Source organism: Lemur catta, chromosome 8 (assembly GCF_020740605.2).
Source record: "Lemur catta isolate mLemCat1 chromosome 8, mLemCat1.pri, whole genome shotgun sequence".
Classification (NCBI taxonomy): domain Eukaryota; kingdom Metazoa; phylum Chordata; class Mammalia; order Primates; family Lemuridae; genus Lemur; species Lemur catta.
The window spans coordinates 59,160,869-59,181,751 of record NC_059135.1 but is presented as its reverse complement, the minus strand read 5'-3'; the positions used below and the strand labels follow the sequence as shown (position 1 = coordinate 59,181,751).

Genomic DNA, 20,883 nt, shown 5'->3' with positions numbered 1-20,883 from the left:
GCTCTATGACCGTGGCCATGTTATTTAGTGTTTTGTAATTTGGTTTCCTAAAAATGAGGACAAGGGTTATATCAACTCAGAAAGTTCTAACGATAAAATGAGATAATTTATGTTAAGTTCTTTGCATAGTATAGCACATGGAAAGCACTGTGTAAATGTTAGCTTATATTCTTCTCAGTTCGTTGTTTATTTTCTGTCTGATTTTCTACTTGAGCATGTGTATTAATTTCTTAGGGCTGCCTTTAAAAAAAATGGGTGGTTTAGAACAGCAGAAATTTCTCTTCTCACATTTCTGGAGGCTAGAAGACAAAATCCAAGCGTTGGCATGCTCCCTTTGAAACCTCTAGGAAAGGGTTTTTTCTTGTATATTCTAGCTTGTGTTAGCCCTAGACATTCCTTGGTTTGTGGCACCATAATCCCTGTCTCTGTGTTTGTCTTCACACAGTGTTCTCCTTGTGTCTCTTCATGCATTCCCTCTGTGCGTATGTGTCCAAATTTTACCCTTTTATATACCTTTAATCCAGTCATCTTGGATTAGGCCCACCCTAATGACCTCATTTTAACTTGATTATCTCTATAAAGATCCTGTTTCCTAATAAGATTTCATTCTGAGGTACTGAGGGCTAGGACTTTAACATATTTTGGAGGGCAAGACACAATTCAACCCACAATAGCATAATTCTATTTCTTTCCCCTCAACTGTATGTTTCCTTCCTCAAAGGGGAAGTATCATATAATACGGCACCAGATTGGGAGCTTTTAGGTTTAAATTTAACTGTGCCACTATCTACATCAAAAGAAGTCACTCAGATTCCCCAAGCCTGGGTTACTTCACTATAAAATAGAAGGGCTAGACAAGATGATTCTACCATGTCTTCCGCCTCTAAAAGGTCATGTTTATAATATGTAGTTGGCCCTCTTTTTCCCAACTACAGTGTCTACTTCAACTGTCTTTGATGCTCTGTCCATCTTGATGTCCCTGTAACTAATAATAAAGGTTCTGATCATCACAAAAAAATAGGTATGTGAGGGAATAACAATGTTAATTACCCTGAGTTAGCAATTTCACAATATATACATATATCAAAGTATCATGCTGTACACCATAAATTTATACAATTTACATTTGTCATTTTAAAAATAATAATAATAATAAAAAGGACAAAAGGTTCTGATATATCTTGTGGCATTTTCACTTGTCTCATTGTATATACTTGGATTAAAATCCTACTGTCTGTAATGCTATTTAATGGGGAAACTGATTTTTTTTCAAGTGAAAACTTTGTTAGATTTAGATTGTTAAAATATCTAAGTAATGCCAGTGAGCCTTTTTTGTGTGTATTTTTATTGCTTTTTGGACTTTTCTAAAATATATAAATAGACATTCTTTTTATGCCAAGCACCCTCCATATAAAAATTAGATCCAAGGTATGAGAGTTTGTGTTATGTGTCTTTTCTGATTATAGTATAAGACAACTCCTGTGAAAATCATAAAACCAAAAGTCAAAGGATTAGGGGGAAATGAAAAATGACAGTAGTCCCCCCATATCTGCAGTTTTGTTTTTTTGTTTTTTTTTTGAGACAGAGTCTCACTTTGTTGCCCAGGCTAGAGTGAGTGCCGTGGCGTCAGCCTAGCTCACAGCAACCTCAAACTCTTGGGCTTAAGTGATCCTTCTGCCTCAGCCTCCCGAGTAGCTGGGACTACAGGCATGCGCCACCATGCCCGGCTAATTTTTTCTCTATATATTTTTAGTTGTCCAGATAATTTATTTCTATTTTTAGTAGAGACGGGGTCTTGCTCTTGCTCAGCTGATCTCGAACTCCTGACCTCGAGTGATCCACCCACCTCGGCCTCCCAGAGTGCTAGGATTACAGGCGTGAGCCACCACGCCCGGCCTAATATCTGCAGTTTTGATTCTTGCCGTTTCAATTACCTGTGGTCAGCCACAATCTGAAATTATTAAATGGAAAATTCTAGAAATAAATAATTCAAAACATTTGAATTGTGTGCCGTTCTGAGTAGCATGGTGAAATCTGGTGCTGTCCTACTCTATCCCCTTTGGGACTTGAATCATCCCTTTGTCTGGGATATCAGTGCTGTCTATGCTACCTACCCATGAGCGACTCAGTAGCTGTCTTGGGTATCAGATCCATTGTTGCAGTATCACAGTGCTTGTGCTCCAGGAACCCTTATTTTATTTAATAATGGCCCCAAAGCACAGAAGCAATGATGCTTGTATATTATTAAAATTATTCTATTTTATTATTAATTATTGTTGTTCTCATATTGTGCCTAATTTATAAATTATTTTGTCATAGGAATGCATGTGTGGGAAAAAACATAGTGTATATAGAGTTTGGTAATTCTATGGTTTCAGGCATTTACTGGGGACCTTGAAATGTATCCCCCCCAAATAAGGGGGGGCTATGGTAAATTCTGCCACTGAGTCACAGACTATTGCCAACTTCCCTGAAAGTTTGCTTAGACTACCACTATAGAAGTACTTAAAAGTCTGCTCTGCCACAGCTAAAAGAAAATTTAAGAAATAAAATAAAAAGAACTTGGTGTCAACTATGGGCTACAACATTTTTAGAGTTCCTGGCCGAAAAGGGTTGACTACGGATAGATTCAAGATTATCACGTGGTATTTTCTTGGTCTCATCTGAACACTGCTGCCCTAGGTGTTTACAGAATTGTTTCCTTCTCTTTCAGCTTCCTCCATTCTCAAGAGGGAGAAGCGGCTGAGGACAAAGAATGTGCATTTTAGTTGTGTCACCGTGTACTACTTCACCAGGCGGCAAGGCTTCACCAGCGTGCCCAGTCAAGGGGGCAGCACCCTGGGCATGTCCAGCCGCCACAACAGCGTGCGCCAGTACACTCTCGGCGAGTTTGCCAGGGAGCAGGAGAGGCTCCACCGGGAGATGTTGAGAGAACACCTCAGGGAGGAAAAACTGAACTCCTTAAAACTAAAGGTAAAAACTCACTTTGGCAAAACCCCATATCTTTACCACAATTTGATTGCATTAACCATTTTCATATTTATACGCACAAACCAAACTGAGCATTTTACGTAACAGACTGCCTGCTGAGGCTTTTTTTTAAAAAAAGCAAAGCAGTAGAGTCTCTTCACTGAAAACAACGTGAGACTCACCTGACATTACTTATTCATTCATTCCACAAATATTTACTATTGAGTATTGCTAGATCATATACCCCGTGCATGGGCTGGGGCTCATGAGTGACCAAAAATGGTTGTGGTCCCCTCTCTATAGGACTTATAGATTAATAGGAAAGAAAAGTATATATTAATTAGAGTGTCAAACAAAATAAAGTCACACCTTCATTAAGTGCTATGAAGGAGTATTGCAAGGTGGTATGAAAGTGTGTAACAGGGAACTGATGTGGTCCAGGAGGTCAAGGAAAGCTTCCTCATGGAAGTGAAATGAAAATCTGAAGAGGTCACTAGGCAAAGAGGATTGGCAAGAGTGTTTCTGACATCAGGAAAAGCCGGAGCTGCCTTGTGCCAGGAGGGAACACAGAGGTTTGTGTGGCTGTGGCAGAGGCAAAAAGAGTAAAGTAAGATACAGGAGGCAGGGGTGGGGCTTTGTACAGCACGTTAAGGTGTTTTTTCTTCTTCATCCTAAAGCCATCAAAAGTCATCAAGAGTTTTAAGCTCAGAGTTGGAGTAGCAGGAAAATATGGATCCTGCAATGGTGTGAGGATAGTTTGGGGGTAGTATAAACTGCATTGGGAGGGGAGGGGACATATGGAGTGAGACTAGTTAGGAGGCTATGACAATAGTCCAGGAGAGAGGTGGTAACAGGTTAGATTAGGCAGACGACAGGGGAGATAAAAAGAGAGAGAGATAGGAGAAATTTAGGAAGTAAAATCCACAGTGCTTGATGACGGGATGGATTTAGGAGGAAGAAAGGGGAATTGTCAGGAATGACACTTAAAGTTTCTGGCTTGCAAAACTGAATGAGTTGTAGGTGATAGTACTGTTTGCTATGACAAGGATATAACAAGGAACACAGAAAGAGGAGCAGGTTGTGGCTGGGGAGTGGATAATGAGATCATTTTTGGACATACAGAGTTTGAGGGGCTTTTGAGTTATCAAGAGATGTCAGGAAAATATCCAGGTGGAGAAACCTATTGTTATGCCACTTCAGAGACTAAGTGGAGGGAAATACAATACAGAATGTCTTCCTTTGACTAAAGATACTCTTTATATTTTATTGGTCCATCATCCTATTAATATATGGGAAATATTCTCCCATCATAATCTAATGATAAAGAAAAATCTTCCTTAGGTAATCCAGGGTACATAAGGGTCATTCATTAACTACCTGAAGTGCCACAAGCACACCTGTGTTACTTTTACCTTCAGTTTCCAGTTTAAAGTCAGTCGACAGAGGTGTGATGTGTATTTTAAAACACCTTGTTTTATGTATTTTGCAATTTATGTATGTGCCTTTTTCCCAACTGCACGACAAGGCAGTCACTTAAATTGAGCTAGACATAACCTAACCTAGAGCATGTCTCATATTTCCTTTAGCAGTATTTTTCACAGGTTTCATTGAAAGTTTCTTCAGTAGCAATCCACTGTTGTTGTTTTTCATGCTTGCTTTGCATGTAGCTTAATTTAGTAATAATTCTCAGATTTGTTTCTGAAATCTGCCCCCTGCCTTTGTAACCCACTTTAAACCAACACTGCCCCGTGTGTACCCAAGGAGTGAAATCATTCTCCAAATTCAAATATTGATAGAACAATAGTAATGGCTGCCAATCATTAAGTGATTTTTATTTGCCAGGCATTTTATAAACATTATTTAATTTAATCCTCACAAAGACCCAGTGGGATGGGTAAATTATTAGAACATGTTTACAACTGAGAAAAAAGAAGCACAAAGATGTTAAATGTCTGGCCCACTCACATAGAAAACTGATGGTATTATCCTGCTACTTCTGATTCTTAAATTAATTGATTATCCCCTATAGGTATTGAGAAAGACAACCTTTGTACCTATGGGGAGTCATCCTTTTCTGAGGTTTGGTACTGTGTGTAATGGTTTTTAACAGCTGGGAGACTGTAATACTATCTGAGAACCAAAAGATTTATGGTGGTGAACTTTGAGACACATTGTACATGTGATGAATGTTAGGGGAAGCCACAAACCCACAGCAACCTTTTCTTATGTACTATATATTAATATTATAATCTGTACCCAGCCACTTCCATATTTTTTTAAACAAGCTGAACAAGAAAAGTAGAAGCAGAAAGAACATTATATTATTGATTTGTTTTTTAAATTATGTTTAGTGTTGGATGCTGGAGAGGCTATCATCTGAGCGGATGTCACGTCTTGATTTATTATTAATAAGTGAAAACATGCAGTTTTCCGCTTTGGTGAAGATGTAAACAAAAAGCATTAGGTTATCATTGCCACCTCCAAATGAATGCCAAGCTAAAAGATATTGGGAAATAATGGGATTCTGGGTGACCTGATCTTCACCTCATTGTACTTAAAAGTGTTAAGAAACACATATCACATGGAGTTAAAAGATCGCAGCAATGGCGACCAGTTTTCTAAAAAATCTGAGGGGAACTAATGCAGAAAATCTTACATATTTCAATTGTAATTCCTCTAAAATATTAACTTTTCTGATTTTTAAAATATCATTGGCTACACCTATCTAAGATTTAGCTATCCAAAAACAATAACTATCCAAAAATTTCACTCTGATACTTGAAATTACACTTTTAATATGACACTTATTTTGAAATATAAATATCTCTGTGCTAAGTAACAAAATACAGACACTCCTTGACTTATGATGAGGTTCCATTCCAATAAATCCATCATAACTGAAAATATCCTAATTCAAAAATGCATTCAATACACCTAATTTACCAAACATCATAGCTTAGGCTAGTACCTCAAATGTGCTCAGAACACTTAGATTGTCTTACAGTGGTGCAAAAATCATCTGGCAACACAATCCACTATACAGTATTGGTTGTTTACCCTCGTGATTGTGTGTCTGACAGAGCTGTGCCACTGTCCTGCATTACGAGAGAGTATTGCTAGCCCAGGAAAAGATCAAAATTCAGACCATTGTTTTTACTGACTGTATGTTGCTTTTGCACCATGATAGAGTAAAAAAAAAAAAAAATCAAGTCAAATCATCATAAGCCAAGGAGTCTTTGTAAATGTGGCTAAGCTGATTCCATTATTTTGACTGGGGTGGCAGAAGGGTCACTGGTATAGAAGAATGGTCAAAAGAGGAGAGCAAGGATTGTTAAAGACAAGCTTACCCACTGTGATTTTGCCTGAGCTGGTCCTCTGAGTGACAGTGAACTGCCTGTTGAGTAAGGAGTGAGAGGAGACAGCATCTGCAAGACATCTTCCAAAGCCCACATCACGGAGCCCAGGAAAACTCATTCAATTTGGAACTGGATAGTTTGCCTTCTACTTATTTGACAACCAACAGGCCCAGAACAGCAAGGAGAAGTTTCTGTTTCCATAGTGCCTCTGTGTGTATCTGGAGTGTCTCTGCCGAGTTCCAAAGAACCCATTTATGCAATGGCACCTCTCCCAGTGGAGCTTTCATAGGGAAATATGAATAAAGAAACACATACATATATGCTACTAGATGTTGCCTTATAATATTTTGAAAACAAAATAAAAAATAGAAATTTAGGTTTTTGTTATAAAATTGCCCCTGATTTAGTAATTCATCTTTCAATTAAGTTTTGAATTAGCTATATTGAGAAATAATATATACTATTACATTTGTGGAACAAATCCAATTCTATTTGGGAGGTTGAAATGTGTCTTTTTTGTTGGTGGTGTTGGTATTTCAAACATTGTCTATAAACAACTAATAGAGAAAGCTGATTAAATAAAATGCATGTTCCTAGAAGAAATAACTAGCTTTAGATTTCTAAATTACAGAGCACAGTTATTTTTCTCAGTCAAGCCCATTCAAACATGTCATACTCTTCACAGTAATCAATGCAGTCATCTTAATACTATACTCTTTTCCAAATTAAATGCTTAGATTTCATCATCTGCACCACATTGTCGAACAATTACATTAGCCTTTATTCCCATTTCACATATATCTGTAAAATACATTAGGCAGCCATTTGTATGTTTTAGAAGAACCTTGGCATTCCAATTGCATCTGGGTTCTATCATGCTGGATTCTACTACCTTGTTCTAGGAAATTTAATTTAGATTTCACAGCTTTGGCTTGCTCTCTTTCTTAATGTTTTTTCAACCCAAGTTGTTCTTCTCCTTTCTGAGACCAAGGATCTATCTCCACACTTGTTACCATTTTCAATAGCTTTCCAGAATTATACACTTTCTCAATTTCTCAGTCATAATGTTCCTTGAGTAATGCTTGGTTGTTTGTTCTTCTTTCCTCGTTGGGGGGAAAAGAGAGTCGCCAGATGATAACTCTTCCTTTAACGATTAACCTTGTAAAAATCTCTTTGGAAAATTTCTTCATCCCAAACATTAGGTTTATCATGGTGCTTTATTCATTTAGCGACCTACCCATCCAATCAGTATTATAATTCTCCACTTCACCTCCAGCCCTGCTTTTTGTATCTCTTCAAAAGTCTTATGATTAATTCTTTAGATAAAGGTCTTAAGTGCTCTGGGAGATACAAGGGATTAGGGGTTTGTGAGATATGGTTGAACTATATCAATCATCAACATTTTGGGATGTATTTTTAACTATTTTCCCATAGTTATAGCCTGCTTTCATGTTATTTTTGAACTCCACTTATCCCTACAGAATTTCTGTGTTAGACTCTGTAAAGATTACTCCAGAGTATACTTAGTGTCACAGCTTCTGGAATGCATCCCTAAATGGAAGCCCACTCAACATCAAATGGAGAACTTTGATGTGCCAAATACCTGCCCTGTCATATGCACAGCCTATTTTGACAAGTACTATACGAGTAAATATACCAAGCAAAGTGATCGAGACCAAAAGAGTGAGCTTTGGGGAAATGTATTACATTTCATGTAAGAGTATGTTCTTTCAAAATATTTCTGATATTTTAGTTTAAATGGAACAACTGAGTATATGTAATCAAATCTTTACTTTCTGTGCAACACTCATTGATCTATTAATTCAGAGAATTCCATTACACTGACTCTCTGGATTCAAATCGGGGTACATGGAGTGGTGGGCTAGAGCCAGCTTGTTAAAGTTTCTTGTGAAAGTGAATTATGTACATCTCTTCCCAGTGGTAGCTTGAAATCACCTATGAGGGGAATATTGAAACCATGGGGCTTGACAAACATAACAAATTAGAATTTTTTTTTAAGAGTGCCATTTGTTGAATATTTACCAGCATGCTGCTGGATTCATCTGGCTAATTAGCTGCCACTGAAAGAGTCAAGGCTGGTCTAAACCAGAAGGGAAGATAAAGGAATTTAAGAAAATTATGTATGTCTTACATGTTGATATTATCATCTCTGGTGATTTTCATGGTGACATGTATGCCCAAGACTCATTGTGATTTCAGGTTGTTGAAATTCTTATAGGATAACAAAATAACTGAACCTTCTTGGTTCTGCAAGAGCATTATTAACTTGGTTTCAATTTGCCATCTGCAATTTTCAGTTAATGAGCTGAAGAACTATACTATAAGATTTGACTGGATATCAAAATGATATGAATGTTTTCTTTTAGTGTTCCATAGACTTTAGAAACTAGGTTATCTGTCCAACTCATACTGCAAAACCGGGAATTTCTTTTATTAAATACATATTGTATACTTTCCAACCTCTTATTGCACATCTCTGGTGTCCCAGAGCATACTGCTTTTTTGAAGTAGCTCGTTCTGTTTATGCAGCTTTAATTGTTAGAAAGCTATCCATTACACTGAGCAACCTGCTGCCATCTGATCATACCTTTTGACCCCAATTCTGCCCCATAGGCACACAGAATAAATCTTTCCTATTTTCCAAATTCTCAGGGTTTGAAAGCAATGGTGATAGACATGCACATATTTGAAGATAGTTTATGGGTTCTATGTGTTTCTGTTATGTAGGATTAAACATCCCTATTTTTTTCCACTAATCTTCCTAGGGCCTGGTTTTCAGGTACTTTGTTGCCTTGGTTTCTCTCCTCTAGAACTAGTGCTAATTATGTACACCTCATAATATGGTACCTGACTTGGACATGGTACTCCAGATAGGATCTATGAAGCATACTGGAATGTGTCACACTATCCTCTCCCAAGTTGTGGATGCTCTTTCCATGGGTTTACACTAAGGTTGCAGTGTTTTTTTTGAACTGTGATCAATTTGTTTATTCATCTTAAGTTGGTAGCAAGTAAAAAAATAAACAAAATAGAAATAAAACAAAACAAAAACCAAGCAAACAAAAGCAGCAAACAGACAAAACTCGGGTCTTTTAAGCCAAGTCTGCATTACGACACAAATAAAATTTTGTAACATCTCTGCAAAAACTCCTTCTAGTGCTAGATGTGGCCTATAGACAGTGATCAATAAAATTTTGTTTTATTTAATTTTAATAAGCTTGATCTTGTCACCTGCAGATGTGGTAAGCTTGCCTTTTGGGTCCTCATTCAAGTTATGGATTTAAAATTAGATTTAACAAGACAGGGCCAAGTTCAGGATATGCTCTCAGAGTAGTGATCCTCCAGAGGAAAGGGGAAAGCTTCCCTTGCATTCCCCAACCATGACCTCCACTGAAAAACACTGCCTGGGTGGGCTGTTGCTAGTCATGGGTGTAGAGATGTCACGTGCCTCATTCTTGGCCTCATTGGTGGTACATGGAAGGCTGAGCATCACTGGTCTTAGAGACATTTTTATCGACCAGTTAAATAAAAATTGGTGTATCCAACTATACTCTTATTAATCCAGTAACATTTAATTTTTTCATGTGAAGAACATAAGAAATTTAGTCAGACCCTAAGAATGGGAAATTCTCAGAACTAGATTCATATCTCAGAGACAAGAATAAGAAATTCTCAGGACTAGAGCACTGGTTTTCCGACTATGATCCATGGAGTCTGGGAGTAGGGACCAGGGCAGAAGACTCAGGAGGCAGAACTCTGTGCAACTCATTCCTACTTTTATCTTTTATATGTTGAGGCTCTGAACTGAGTATTATTTGAAAAATGGACATTTTCTCTCTCGTAAACTGAGGCAACAGTCTTGTAATCACTGCACTTCTTTTTCACATGTACTGAGACTGTTTAAACAATTCTTTCAAAAATATTGTTATCGAGAATTAGCTTTTTTTTTTTTAACAATCTGCCTCCATTTTGATCATCTTTTAATTCCTTTCCCCATAATTCTTCACAGATGTTAGATGGAGCAACCATAACTTCAAGCTTTTCATTGCTCTGCAGCGTAAATTATCTGTGTTTGAGTGTTCTTACAGAAAACGGCTCAGTCCTCTTTCACTGACTCCCCACCTCCTTTTTGCTTTAAATTCTTCCTACATGACTGTCCTCCCATTTCTGTTTTGAAGGTTTTTCTTTTCGAAAGGGACTATGGAATCAGACTGGGAAGTAAATAAATCTGCTTTGTGTCTTTGTACCCAGCCTTCCTTTTTATCTGTCTATCCTCTCTTCCTCCCAGCCACTTCTATAACTTGCACATGTATTTTGTTGCACTTACTACACTATATCAGGACTGCTATTTCCTATCTTGTCCCACAGCACTGACATTAGCTCTTGAAGTGCAGCTGCAGCCTGATCCCTTTTTTTTTTTCCTTTCATACAATTTTTCTACCATTACTCGTAAAAATTTTTACTCCAAACTGGTCTTGCAAGCAGGGCTCAAGCATTGGAATCAAATAAACCTGAGTTTGATTCTCAGTAACCATCACTAATTAGCTACTTAGCTAGACTTGGCAAATTCCCTTCTCCTAAGCTTCATTTTTCTCAACTATAAAGTAATACTTACTTTATAAGATTCTTGTGAAAATTAGGTAAGATAATTTATGCAAAGTATGGAGCTCAGTGCCTGGTATTCAATATATGGCAGCTTGGGTCATTTTCAACATCATCTATAATAGGCAGTTATCAGTGTTTGTGAGATTGAATTAGTTTTTCCCATTATTATTTCCACTCACATTTTGCATATGTTAATAATTTTGTAAGGACTAGGAAATTTTATTGCTAAGCGTACCTTTTAGCTGCTAAGAGGAAGTCTTTTTATTTTTAGTTTTTATTTTATTTTGTCAATGTGTTAGCATTGACTTTAGTCAATCTACATTTTTAGTATTGTTTCCCTCTTTATAATCATTTTGCATTGAATTCATGTTTGTCAAGCACTTAATGACACACAAAAAATTCGTCTCATAGAAATTTATAGTGGAATTAATCCACAACATGATATGGCAAAAAAGCAATCTGAGAGTCACTCCACTGATTCTGACAATAATGTGTGCTACCCACCAGGTATCTTTAGATGGGCAAAATGTTGTAGTCTATAGGGCTTTGGAAATCATTTACTCATACTCACAAGTAGGTACAATTTTCTAAATGAAGATATTTGGATTTCATCTTTCTAAAAAAAGTTGTAGTGCTTTTATTTGTAGACTGCATCTGGACAAGTTTACACAGTGGCTCAAGAACTAAGTCTCATCTTAAGCATTGTTAATAGAACAAAGCTAGCATACATACAGTATGTACACATCTATGTACACATACACAGAAGCCTTGACCTTGTGATCCTGACAGTACAATACAGATAAGTGCAGAAAAATAGAGGATAAATATAAGATAAATATTATTAAATCAAATCATGAGATAAGTCATTACTCATCACCTGTAAGATGGCTAAGGCAGGTGGTCTCTCTGAAGGACTGATGTTTATTTACTTTTAGCTCTTTGCTTGTGGATCAAGACAGAAAATGATCCCATACAAGGCCAACCATCTGGATAATTTGTAGGTCAGTGACTGTATCATGCTTTGTCGATCCCAGGCCTTTGAAACTTGTTGCTCAGCACGGAATGCCTTCTGCCTCCACTGTTCGTGTAACCGCTACTCCATCTTCAGATTTAAGCTCCCATCTGGAAGTCTTCCCTCCTCACCCACTCCCAGCCCCACCTGTAGGTGCCCCTCCCCCCATTCTCAAACACCCTGCATTCACCCTAAGCTAGGAAATTCTTATGAACTGGGTTTGAATCACTGGACTCCTTGTCTCTTTACTTCAGTCCATTGAGAGCAAGACCTGTGTCTTGTGCACAAATGTACCTAATGCCTAGTACAAAATAAGCATAAAAGACTATCCAATAAATATTAAACATATAAAAACAGTATCTATGTGCAATTATCATGACTTTTAAGAGCACAGGCTATAGGGTCAAATGTCTCAGGTTGTAACGTGGTGCACACCCCCAAGTGTACAATCATGGGCAAGTTATTTAGCCCAGGTGCATCAGTTTCCTCATCAGTTAAATGGACACAATGCGGGTATCTACCTCATGGGAATTTTGTGATGCTAAATGAGCTAATGCAGGTAAAGTGCTTAGAACAGTGCCTGGTACACAGATTCAAAAACCATTATTAATATTGTTATTATCAGGTCATAATCTGTTTCTACCACCTCTCTTTCATCCCTACCTCCAATTTCTCTTTTTTTCACACACAAACATACACAAAAACAAAAGGAATTTTGAAGGCCAGGATTATTTGGTAGTCTCCTTTAACCACGTTTTTTGCAAACTTTCTTTGAGCTCTCGGGTAGGCAACATTATTTTGGGAGAAAGAACATTACATGAGAAGTGGACCAGGTCCTAGATTAAAAGTGTCTACCTCAAAAGAGAGCCTTCATTTGAAAGTACTGGCTACTATGTATGTTATTTTATAAATGTAATATCTTTTAAAACACATCGTGGTTCAGTTCCACGGTAGAGTCCCAGTGTCGTATTGAGTACCATGGAAAACTTGTCATCTCTCTGTGAGATATCGGGAAAGCATATGGAAGTAACAGCCAAGGGATTTGGTTCTATAAATATGTCTTGGAGAGGTCACAATTAACTCCAGCCTTATTAATGCATAAAATAAGGAGGCTGCATTTGGTGAACTATAGTCTGAAAATTCAACAGTTCTAATTTGAGATAAGAAAATGACATTTAAAGGTACCACTCATTTCAAGAGGAACAAATGGACAAAATAAATATTCTTGTGAATGAAGATGGGTCAAGGGATAGAAGAAGTCAGCAAGAGCAGATAACACAATCCTGGTGGGCTGCCTGGATTTCTTTGCACTAGATCTTGAGAGTGTAATGGTAGAAGTTGGTGGGAAAAAACAGGGAGCTCATTGACTTTTTCTCCTATTGTTCTAATATGGGAAAAGGCATTTGGGAATAATCTATATAGAGCTCTGATTCTAAAGAGCATTTAAACTCAGTACTTTTAACCTGGGTTTTAAAAAAGCAAATGGACATAGACTAGCGGCCAAGGCTGGAAAAGGACTTCCAAGAAGATGGCAGAGAATAAGTTTGTCTCAAAGGCTACATAGCACACCGCAAACATGAAGAGGGAAGATACGCCAATTAACCAGCTGAACTAGAATATTCACCGTCTTCATTAGAAATGATAGAGATGATATTGGAGAAGAAAAGAGAAAACTTTGCCAAATCACTTCTCACAATGTCAATGTGAGATTTTGAAAATCTAGATTAGAACCTTAGAACCCAAATAGGTTCTTGAGAAAGAATGAAGCAGTCTGTGTTTCTTTGTAAAAAAAAAAAAAAACTTTTTAGATTCTTGGTTGAATATTTATTTTAAAATAAAATTGTTTATTATAATTTTAGTATAAGGGAGTAAAAGATGCAGATTTTATTTCTAAGGGAACTTGTATTTGGAGTAAACCGAATCTGTATTTCATTTGAGATACAGTTGTTTGTTTTTTAATTCTTAGGTGCCAATTGATTGTTCATATTGCCCTAAAAATTTTGATATGTTTTTAAATGTTTGCTAAAATCTTACTTACTTCATGTTGACTTTTAGATTTCATGTATTGTCGGATAACAACCATTATTTAAAAAAAAATAGCCCTGTTGATTCAAAATTGAGACTTTGTTGTTGTGATGTTGCCCATTGCACAAGGCAGCATAAACGTTATAGAACAGAGATATTAAGTAGGAAGTATTAAAGTGAATCACACTAACCCAGTTCTGAGTGTACAACATGTGTTGTGGAGTCAGAAGCCTGCTAAGGCTCACACAGGCAAGAATTAATGAAAACAAATCTAAATGCCACAGAGTGACAAGATAGGAAAGTGAACACTTCCTATTTGTTAATGTCGCTTTACCTATCACGGAAGATTAAGTATACATTAGGCAAGTATACACTTGAATTCCTTAAAAAAATCAGAACTTTCCAAATAGAAATATGTAACTTGTTACTAAATAAGAATTAACAAAAATGATGACTACCGCAAAAGTAATATCCTACGAGTGGACATCACAGTTTAACCAATAAATATACAAAGAAATAAAAAAATAAAATAAAATAAAATAAAAAAAACAAAGAAATGCCAAAGAAGGAAATAAATTCCAGATCGCACCAAGAAACAAAACCCAATAAAGGGGAATGTCCATCTTTGTAAAATCATAGATTTAAGTTCTGAAATATTCAAAATTGTAATTAAGTTGTTTTTAAAACTGCATTTCAGGGACCCTTTGTAATATAATATGCAATTGTTACTGTGTTGTTTCCTCTATGAAAGATTCTCTGCTTGAGGGCAAAGTCCAGTCTTCTGTTTGTTCTTTAATACATTCAGAATTGTCCAATTTGAGAGTTTTTTCCAGTAATAAATCTGCTTATCTAAATGTTAGACTTTTTCCTATGAAGATGAGACAATGATGTTGGGTGTCGTCAGACTATTTTAACTGTGTAATGGATAAAAAGTTAAGATCACCAAGCATAGTAATAATTACAATTAATTAAGGTTAGGAAGTAATAAGTTTAAAAATTAAAGAATTAAAATAGCTTCCATATTTAGAACTTCCACAATTTTTCTCATAGAGTTTCTGCATTTAGTCCTCTGTCGCCCCTCAGAATAGATTTCTTGCTCATAATCAGAGAAAACTTGTTTCTCTAAATGCTTTTTGTACAAAGGAAACATAGCATGTGAGGATTTAATAGGAAGAAATGAAATACTGATTCAGGGCCTACTGATGAATGTGATTAATTTACAAAGGAAATGTAAATAGAAGCAGAATAGTCAGGGCTATGTGAGACATGGTTGTCTATGTGAGCTATTATGCAGAAGGTATCGCTTTGGGCGAAGGTTGTCATGAACTCCTTTGAGGGCCAAGTTTATTGTTTCAGTTGTCGGTTGCTGAGAGCTTGCTGGTCCTGCTCTCTGCTCCTCGTCTTAGAGAGCATGCCGACCTGACTGATTACTTCATATCAAGACCTCATTCTTGGAATGTTCTGTAGGATAATCATGTTCATAATCCCAACAGCACAGTGCAGCACAAGTTTTTTTCCTGGAGCCCAAAAGACAGGGTTGTTATTTCAAGGACAACATGTTTGCTGAGTTAGGTGGTGATGGCTTCCGCTAAGAGCTATCACCTCTGAACAAGGACACATTTATTCCAACATCAGAGCTGCCCGTTATGAACTTAGTCTAAAGATAGCTTTCACTGATGGGCATCTGTAACCTTTGGTCTCTTAGACGTGACACTGGCTAAAAGCTCTAACTGTAGCTCCTAACGTTCGGAGGTTAAAAGTTCCAATTAACAGTGTTCTGTTACCACATTTAAAAGCCTGTCATTTTGATGCCTTTGTTTGCCTTTCTGTGATTTCTCCTGCAGAGAAAGATAAAAGGAAATGATCTAACTCATACTTATTGGTTATGGCGACACGATGATATATAACAGTTCATTCTCGCCAAGTGTTAAAGCAGAGATTTTGTGCCCTGCCCATGCTAAGTCTCTTATTTGGTGCTTTGTGTTTGTAGATGACTAAGAATGGCACAGTGGAATCGGAGGAAGCCAGCACTCTTACAGTGGATGATATTTCTGATGATGACATTGATTTAGACAACACAGAGGTAGACGAGTACTTCTTCCTACAACCCTTGCCAACAAAAAAACGAAGAGCCCTGCTGCGCGCCTCTGGAGTGAAAAAGATTGATGTGGAAGAAAAGCATGAGCTGCGAGCCATCCGCCTCTCAAGAGAGGACTGCGGCTGTGACTGCCGAGTGTTTTGTGATCCAGACACGTGTACCTGCAGCCTGGCAGGCATTAAGTGCCAGGTGAGGATTGGATTTCAGAGCAGCCAAAGGCAGACATTATTCACCAGCCCTTAAAGAAGTAGTCCTGTTACCTGTAATAAAGCTTCCCACACATAAAAGAAAATTTTGTGGCAAGGCAAGATGTGTAATTCAGGAAAAGAGAAATACTAATTCAAGGACATATGTGGGAATGCAAAAAAAAAATGCTTATATGTATAAGATAGAATATGAAAGACAGCCCATGCTGCAGCTGAGTTAATTAAAATTATTTTGTCTTGTATTCATTTATTAATCAGCTTATTTTGACTATTTACAAATATTCAGGGAGAGCATGATGTCCCTAACATTTGAGCTTGTACTTTCTGATCCATTCATGGGGTGTAAAATGAAAATTGATTAGAGGTGGTTGGACTATGGTTAAGTTACTAGACTAGGACTTCAGAAAACTAAGTTGTACTTCTGTCTTTGCTGTATTCCAACTGTGTGAAATTGGCAAGTCAGGTAAACTCTCTGGGCTCACTTTCTTCATCTCTAAAATGTAGGGACTTGATTAGGTCAGGGGTTGGCAAACTGTAAGTTCACAGGCCAATCTGACCTGCCACATGTTTTTCTGAATGAAGTTTTATTGGATCACAGCCATGTTTTTTTTCTTTATGTATTATCTATGACTGCTTTCGTGCTCCTACAGCAGAGTTCAGTGCTGTGGTTGCTGCAAAACCTCTATGGCACACAGAGCCTCAAATATTTACTCTCTTGCCCTTTGGAAAAAAAAAAAAATTCCCCACCCCTGATGATTGGTAAGCAGATAATTCTCTGGTCCACATCCATCCATAATATCACTGGTGCTGGGTCATTAGTTAGGTGTCACTATTTTGTGCAGAAACTTGGCTTTTTCAATAAGGAGGGCCACTTAGGCAGGCAAAACAAGACAGTTCCTATCAGCTGAACAGTTGCTTAAGATGGATTCAAAGAAAAGAGATTCATGAGTAAAACAACAGCTACCTATTCTAACTCTGAATCTGCTGTTGCTTGGGACCAGGATAACTGCATGGAGTCTGCCTTCCGTGCGGTAGAATAGGAAACGCCTTGTGTTTGACAAGGGGGCAAGCAGAGCAAGTGTTGTCTGTGGCATGTACTCTGGTCTGCATACAGGTTAATTTGTAGATCTCAGTCAGTTGGCAAATATGTTAATGAGTACCCTCGGATTGCCTAGAACTCCACCTCCCGCCCGAATGAAGAGGTCAGTTCAACAGCACTGGTTGAACCCAATGACTCTATCTCCAAGTATCAATCACTCCAATAGTTTGGGGATATTGATGAAGGGTACATCCCCTTCCTTTGAGAAGCTTGTGTCTAGCAGAGTGTGGAGAAGAGGGAAGAGCTAGGACCTAAATGTGAGTTCACCAGTCAGTCATGCATGTGCATACCCCTCACAGCAGTGCACACATGTGCACCTATGTACCAAGGACCCAGAAGAAGAAGAAGGTTGACAAATGAGAGCAAATGAAGAGGGTGCATGATACTAACTGGTGTCAATCTGGACACCTCAGGCAGGGAAATTCATTTTGTAATAAACAAAGAAAAAAGGATGTAGCTAACATGAAGAAAGTAATTTAAGTTATATTAAAAATGGCATGTGGGAAGGAGTAAAGTAAGTTTGCTTATTTAAAAGTGGGCATGTGGAGCCAGACACAGTGGCCAGTGCCTGTGGTCCCAGCAACTCAGCAGGCTGAGGTGAGAGGATGGCTTGAGGCCAGGAGTTGGAAACCAGCCTGGGCAACATAGCAAACCCCCATCTTTTTAAAAATTAGCCAGGTGTGTACCTGTAGTCCCAGCTACTCAGGAGGCTGAGGTGGGAGGTTCCTTGAACCTAGGAGTTGGAGGCTGCAGTGAGCTATGTTTGTGCCACTGCACTCACCCAGGGCGACAGAGCAAGACTCCATCTCAAAAAAAAAAAAAAAACATGACAAAGTGGGCATGTGAGCTAGGATGCAGCAGAAGGAAAAGGAGCTTGGGGAAAGGATAGAAGCACTGAAGAAATGGAAGCAAAATTAATGGGATAGGGAGAAGGGAAGGGGGTAAATGGAGGAAGAAAAAAAAACACTCCTGTAGCGGGTGAATGAGCTAAAAATACACATTTATGCTGATAGCCCATTTTTATTTTGAAGATAGTTTTAAAAACTAGTTAAGTCTTATGTTTTAATCCTTAACTTCCTCTTTTCTTTTGTATTTGCAGTTTGACTGTCATTTGCTCTGGCATAAGTGAATTGAGTAGATTACTTAATTCAAAGGGTTACTGAAAGGTACTGGATTTTTATTTGGTTTATAATAGTTCCAATGGTGCTAATCTGTGTTCTTCTTTCCAAGGTGGACCGTATGTCTTTCCCGTGTGGCTGCACTAAAGAAGGATGTAGTAACACAGCAGGTAGAATTGAATTTAATCCTATCCGTGTTCGGACTCACTTTTTGCACACAATAATGAAACTTGAACTGGAGAAAAACCGAGAGCAGCAAATCCCCACGCTGAATGGCTGCCACGGGGAGATAAGTGCTCACAGTAGTTCCATGGGCCCTGTCGCTCACTCCGTAGAATATTCTATCGCAGACAATTTTGAGATTGAAACTGAACCCCAGGCTGCGGTGCTGCACCTGCAGTCTGCTGAGGAATTAGATTGCCAAGGAGAAGAGGAGGAAGAGGAGGAGGATGGGAGCAGCTTTTGCAGCGGAGTCACCGATTCTAGCACGCAAAGCTTGGCACCTAGTGAGTCAGACGAGGAGGAGGAGGAGGAAGAAGAGGAAGAAGAGGAGGAAGATGACGATGATGACAAAGGAGACAGCTTCGTGGAAGGTTTGGGGACCCATGCCGAAGTTGTCCCTCTTCCTTCGGTCCTTTGTTATTCTGATGGCACCGCCGTTCACGAAAGCCACGCAAAAAATGCTTCTTTTTATGCCAACTCTTCAACTCTGTATTACCAAATAGATAGTCACATTCCAGGAACTCCTAACCAGATCTCTGAGAACTATTCTGAAAGAGATACTGTCAAAAACGGTACCCTCTCGCTGGTGCCTTACACAATGACCCCAGAGCAATTCGTTGACTACGCCCGACAAGCAGAAGAGGCCTATGGTGCCTCCCACTACCCAGCTGCCAACCCCTCTGTGATCGTCTGCTGCTCCTCTTCGGAAAATGACAGCGGTGTGCCCTGCAATAGCTTATACCCTGAACACAGGTCCAATCATCCTCAAGTGGAATTTCACTCATACTTGAAGGGCCCCTCCCAGGAAGGGTTTGTCTCTACATTGAATGGTGACAGTCACATTTCAGAGCATCCTGCTGAAAATTCTTTGAGCCTTGCAGAAAAGAGCAGATTGCACGAAGAGTGCATCAAATCACCCGTGGTGGAGACAGTCCCTGTTTAGTCACTTAAATTATTCTAGGACCAACTCTTCTCCTATTTAAGGCACTGTATTTAATTGGATTTCCTGGGCTCATCGTTGTTTAAACTGAAGACTAAGAAAACTTGGACTGTGGTTCATCTTCCAGACTGTATTTTGTTTTCTCCTTTCTAGCCACATGACTGTGGCATTGCACAAATACAGTCTCTAGGGATTTTAAAAGATTTCAGACTGTTTTGATAGAAAATGCTAAATTTTTAAAATGCATATCTCACAGTTGCCTACCTGTCAAACTGTGTGAAACCTGCCAAGCTGTGTAGATCAGAGCTCCAAGTTTTGGATTATCGGGCCTGTGCAAGATTGTTAACTAAGACTGGGAAATGATATGATTTAGAGTCCTAATTTTCGATATATCTGAAGAGGATGGTGACTTTTTAATGTAAAAGTAATTACTGTAAGAAACAGATTTAATTGTTCCATGTGTATTTTATTTATGGTAGTTTAGAAGTCATGTTTTGATGAAAATGAACAGCAGCATGTTCATTCAAACTGAAGATGCATAGCTATTACCACAGAGCATGCCCACATGGATTGCATCTGGAATCCATTCACATTTTTATGATCATGACTCATCAAATTTGCAAATACTTTCTTAAGGGTGAAATAGGCCTATTTTTTTGCTATTTTGGACAAATAAATGAGTCTATACGTGCAGGTCCTTACACAGTTTTCTCTAAAGTTAAGAGTTAGGACAATCCTCCAGGGAGGGTCTAGTTCACTGCCCTCCCTCCGTTGACTCCAGAGATGGAGGTAGAAGGAATTGCCTTTCTTTTTAAACAGCATCATCTTGGTTCTTAGCTTGGGCAGCACCTTTAAACTCTACCCCCTACATCAAAATGCACTTTAGTGCCCCTTCACGGTACCTCGTGTGGGGTGGGGACTGAGAACTCTTTGAGATGAAAAATTTAAAAAGAAAAAATTTTTTTAAATAACTTTAACTATTATAAGGTTCATATAACTAATATAGAGGAATCATCCAATGATACTTACGAAGGAAAATGACCTATTTTCCTTCACCACGCTGAGGACCTAACTCAGCAAACGCAGAGGAGGCTGAGGAAACACGGAAGAGACACCACCTCGGCCACCAGCCTTCTCTACAGCGTGATCAACCCATCTCTACAAAATAAGTGTATAATGAGATTTCCACTTAGTGACTAGCTGATTGAAGG

The 20,883-nt window shown here is 38.3% G+C and overlaps 1 protein-coding gene across 1 annotated transcript in view; it reads left to right on the top strand.

Moving 5' to 3' along the window:
• The window catches only part of CSRNP3 (cysteine and serine rich nuclear protein 3), a 91,709-nt gene extending 71,091 nt beyond the window's left edge, over positions 1–20,618 (top strand). The window contains exons 3-5 of the mRNA XM_045559368.1: positions 2,714–2,973; positions 15,980–16,276; positions 18,623–20,618. Coding sequence (XP_045415324.1) covers positions 2,714–2,973; positions 15,980–16,276; positions 18,623–19,675 — 1,610 coding nt within the window. The 3' untranslated portion in view covers positions 19,676–20,618. The remainder of the gene's footprint in view (positions 1–2,713; positions 2,974–15,979; positions 16,277–18,622) is intronic.
• Positions 20,619–20,883: the final 265 nt, after the last annotated feature.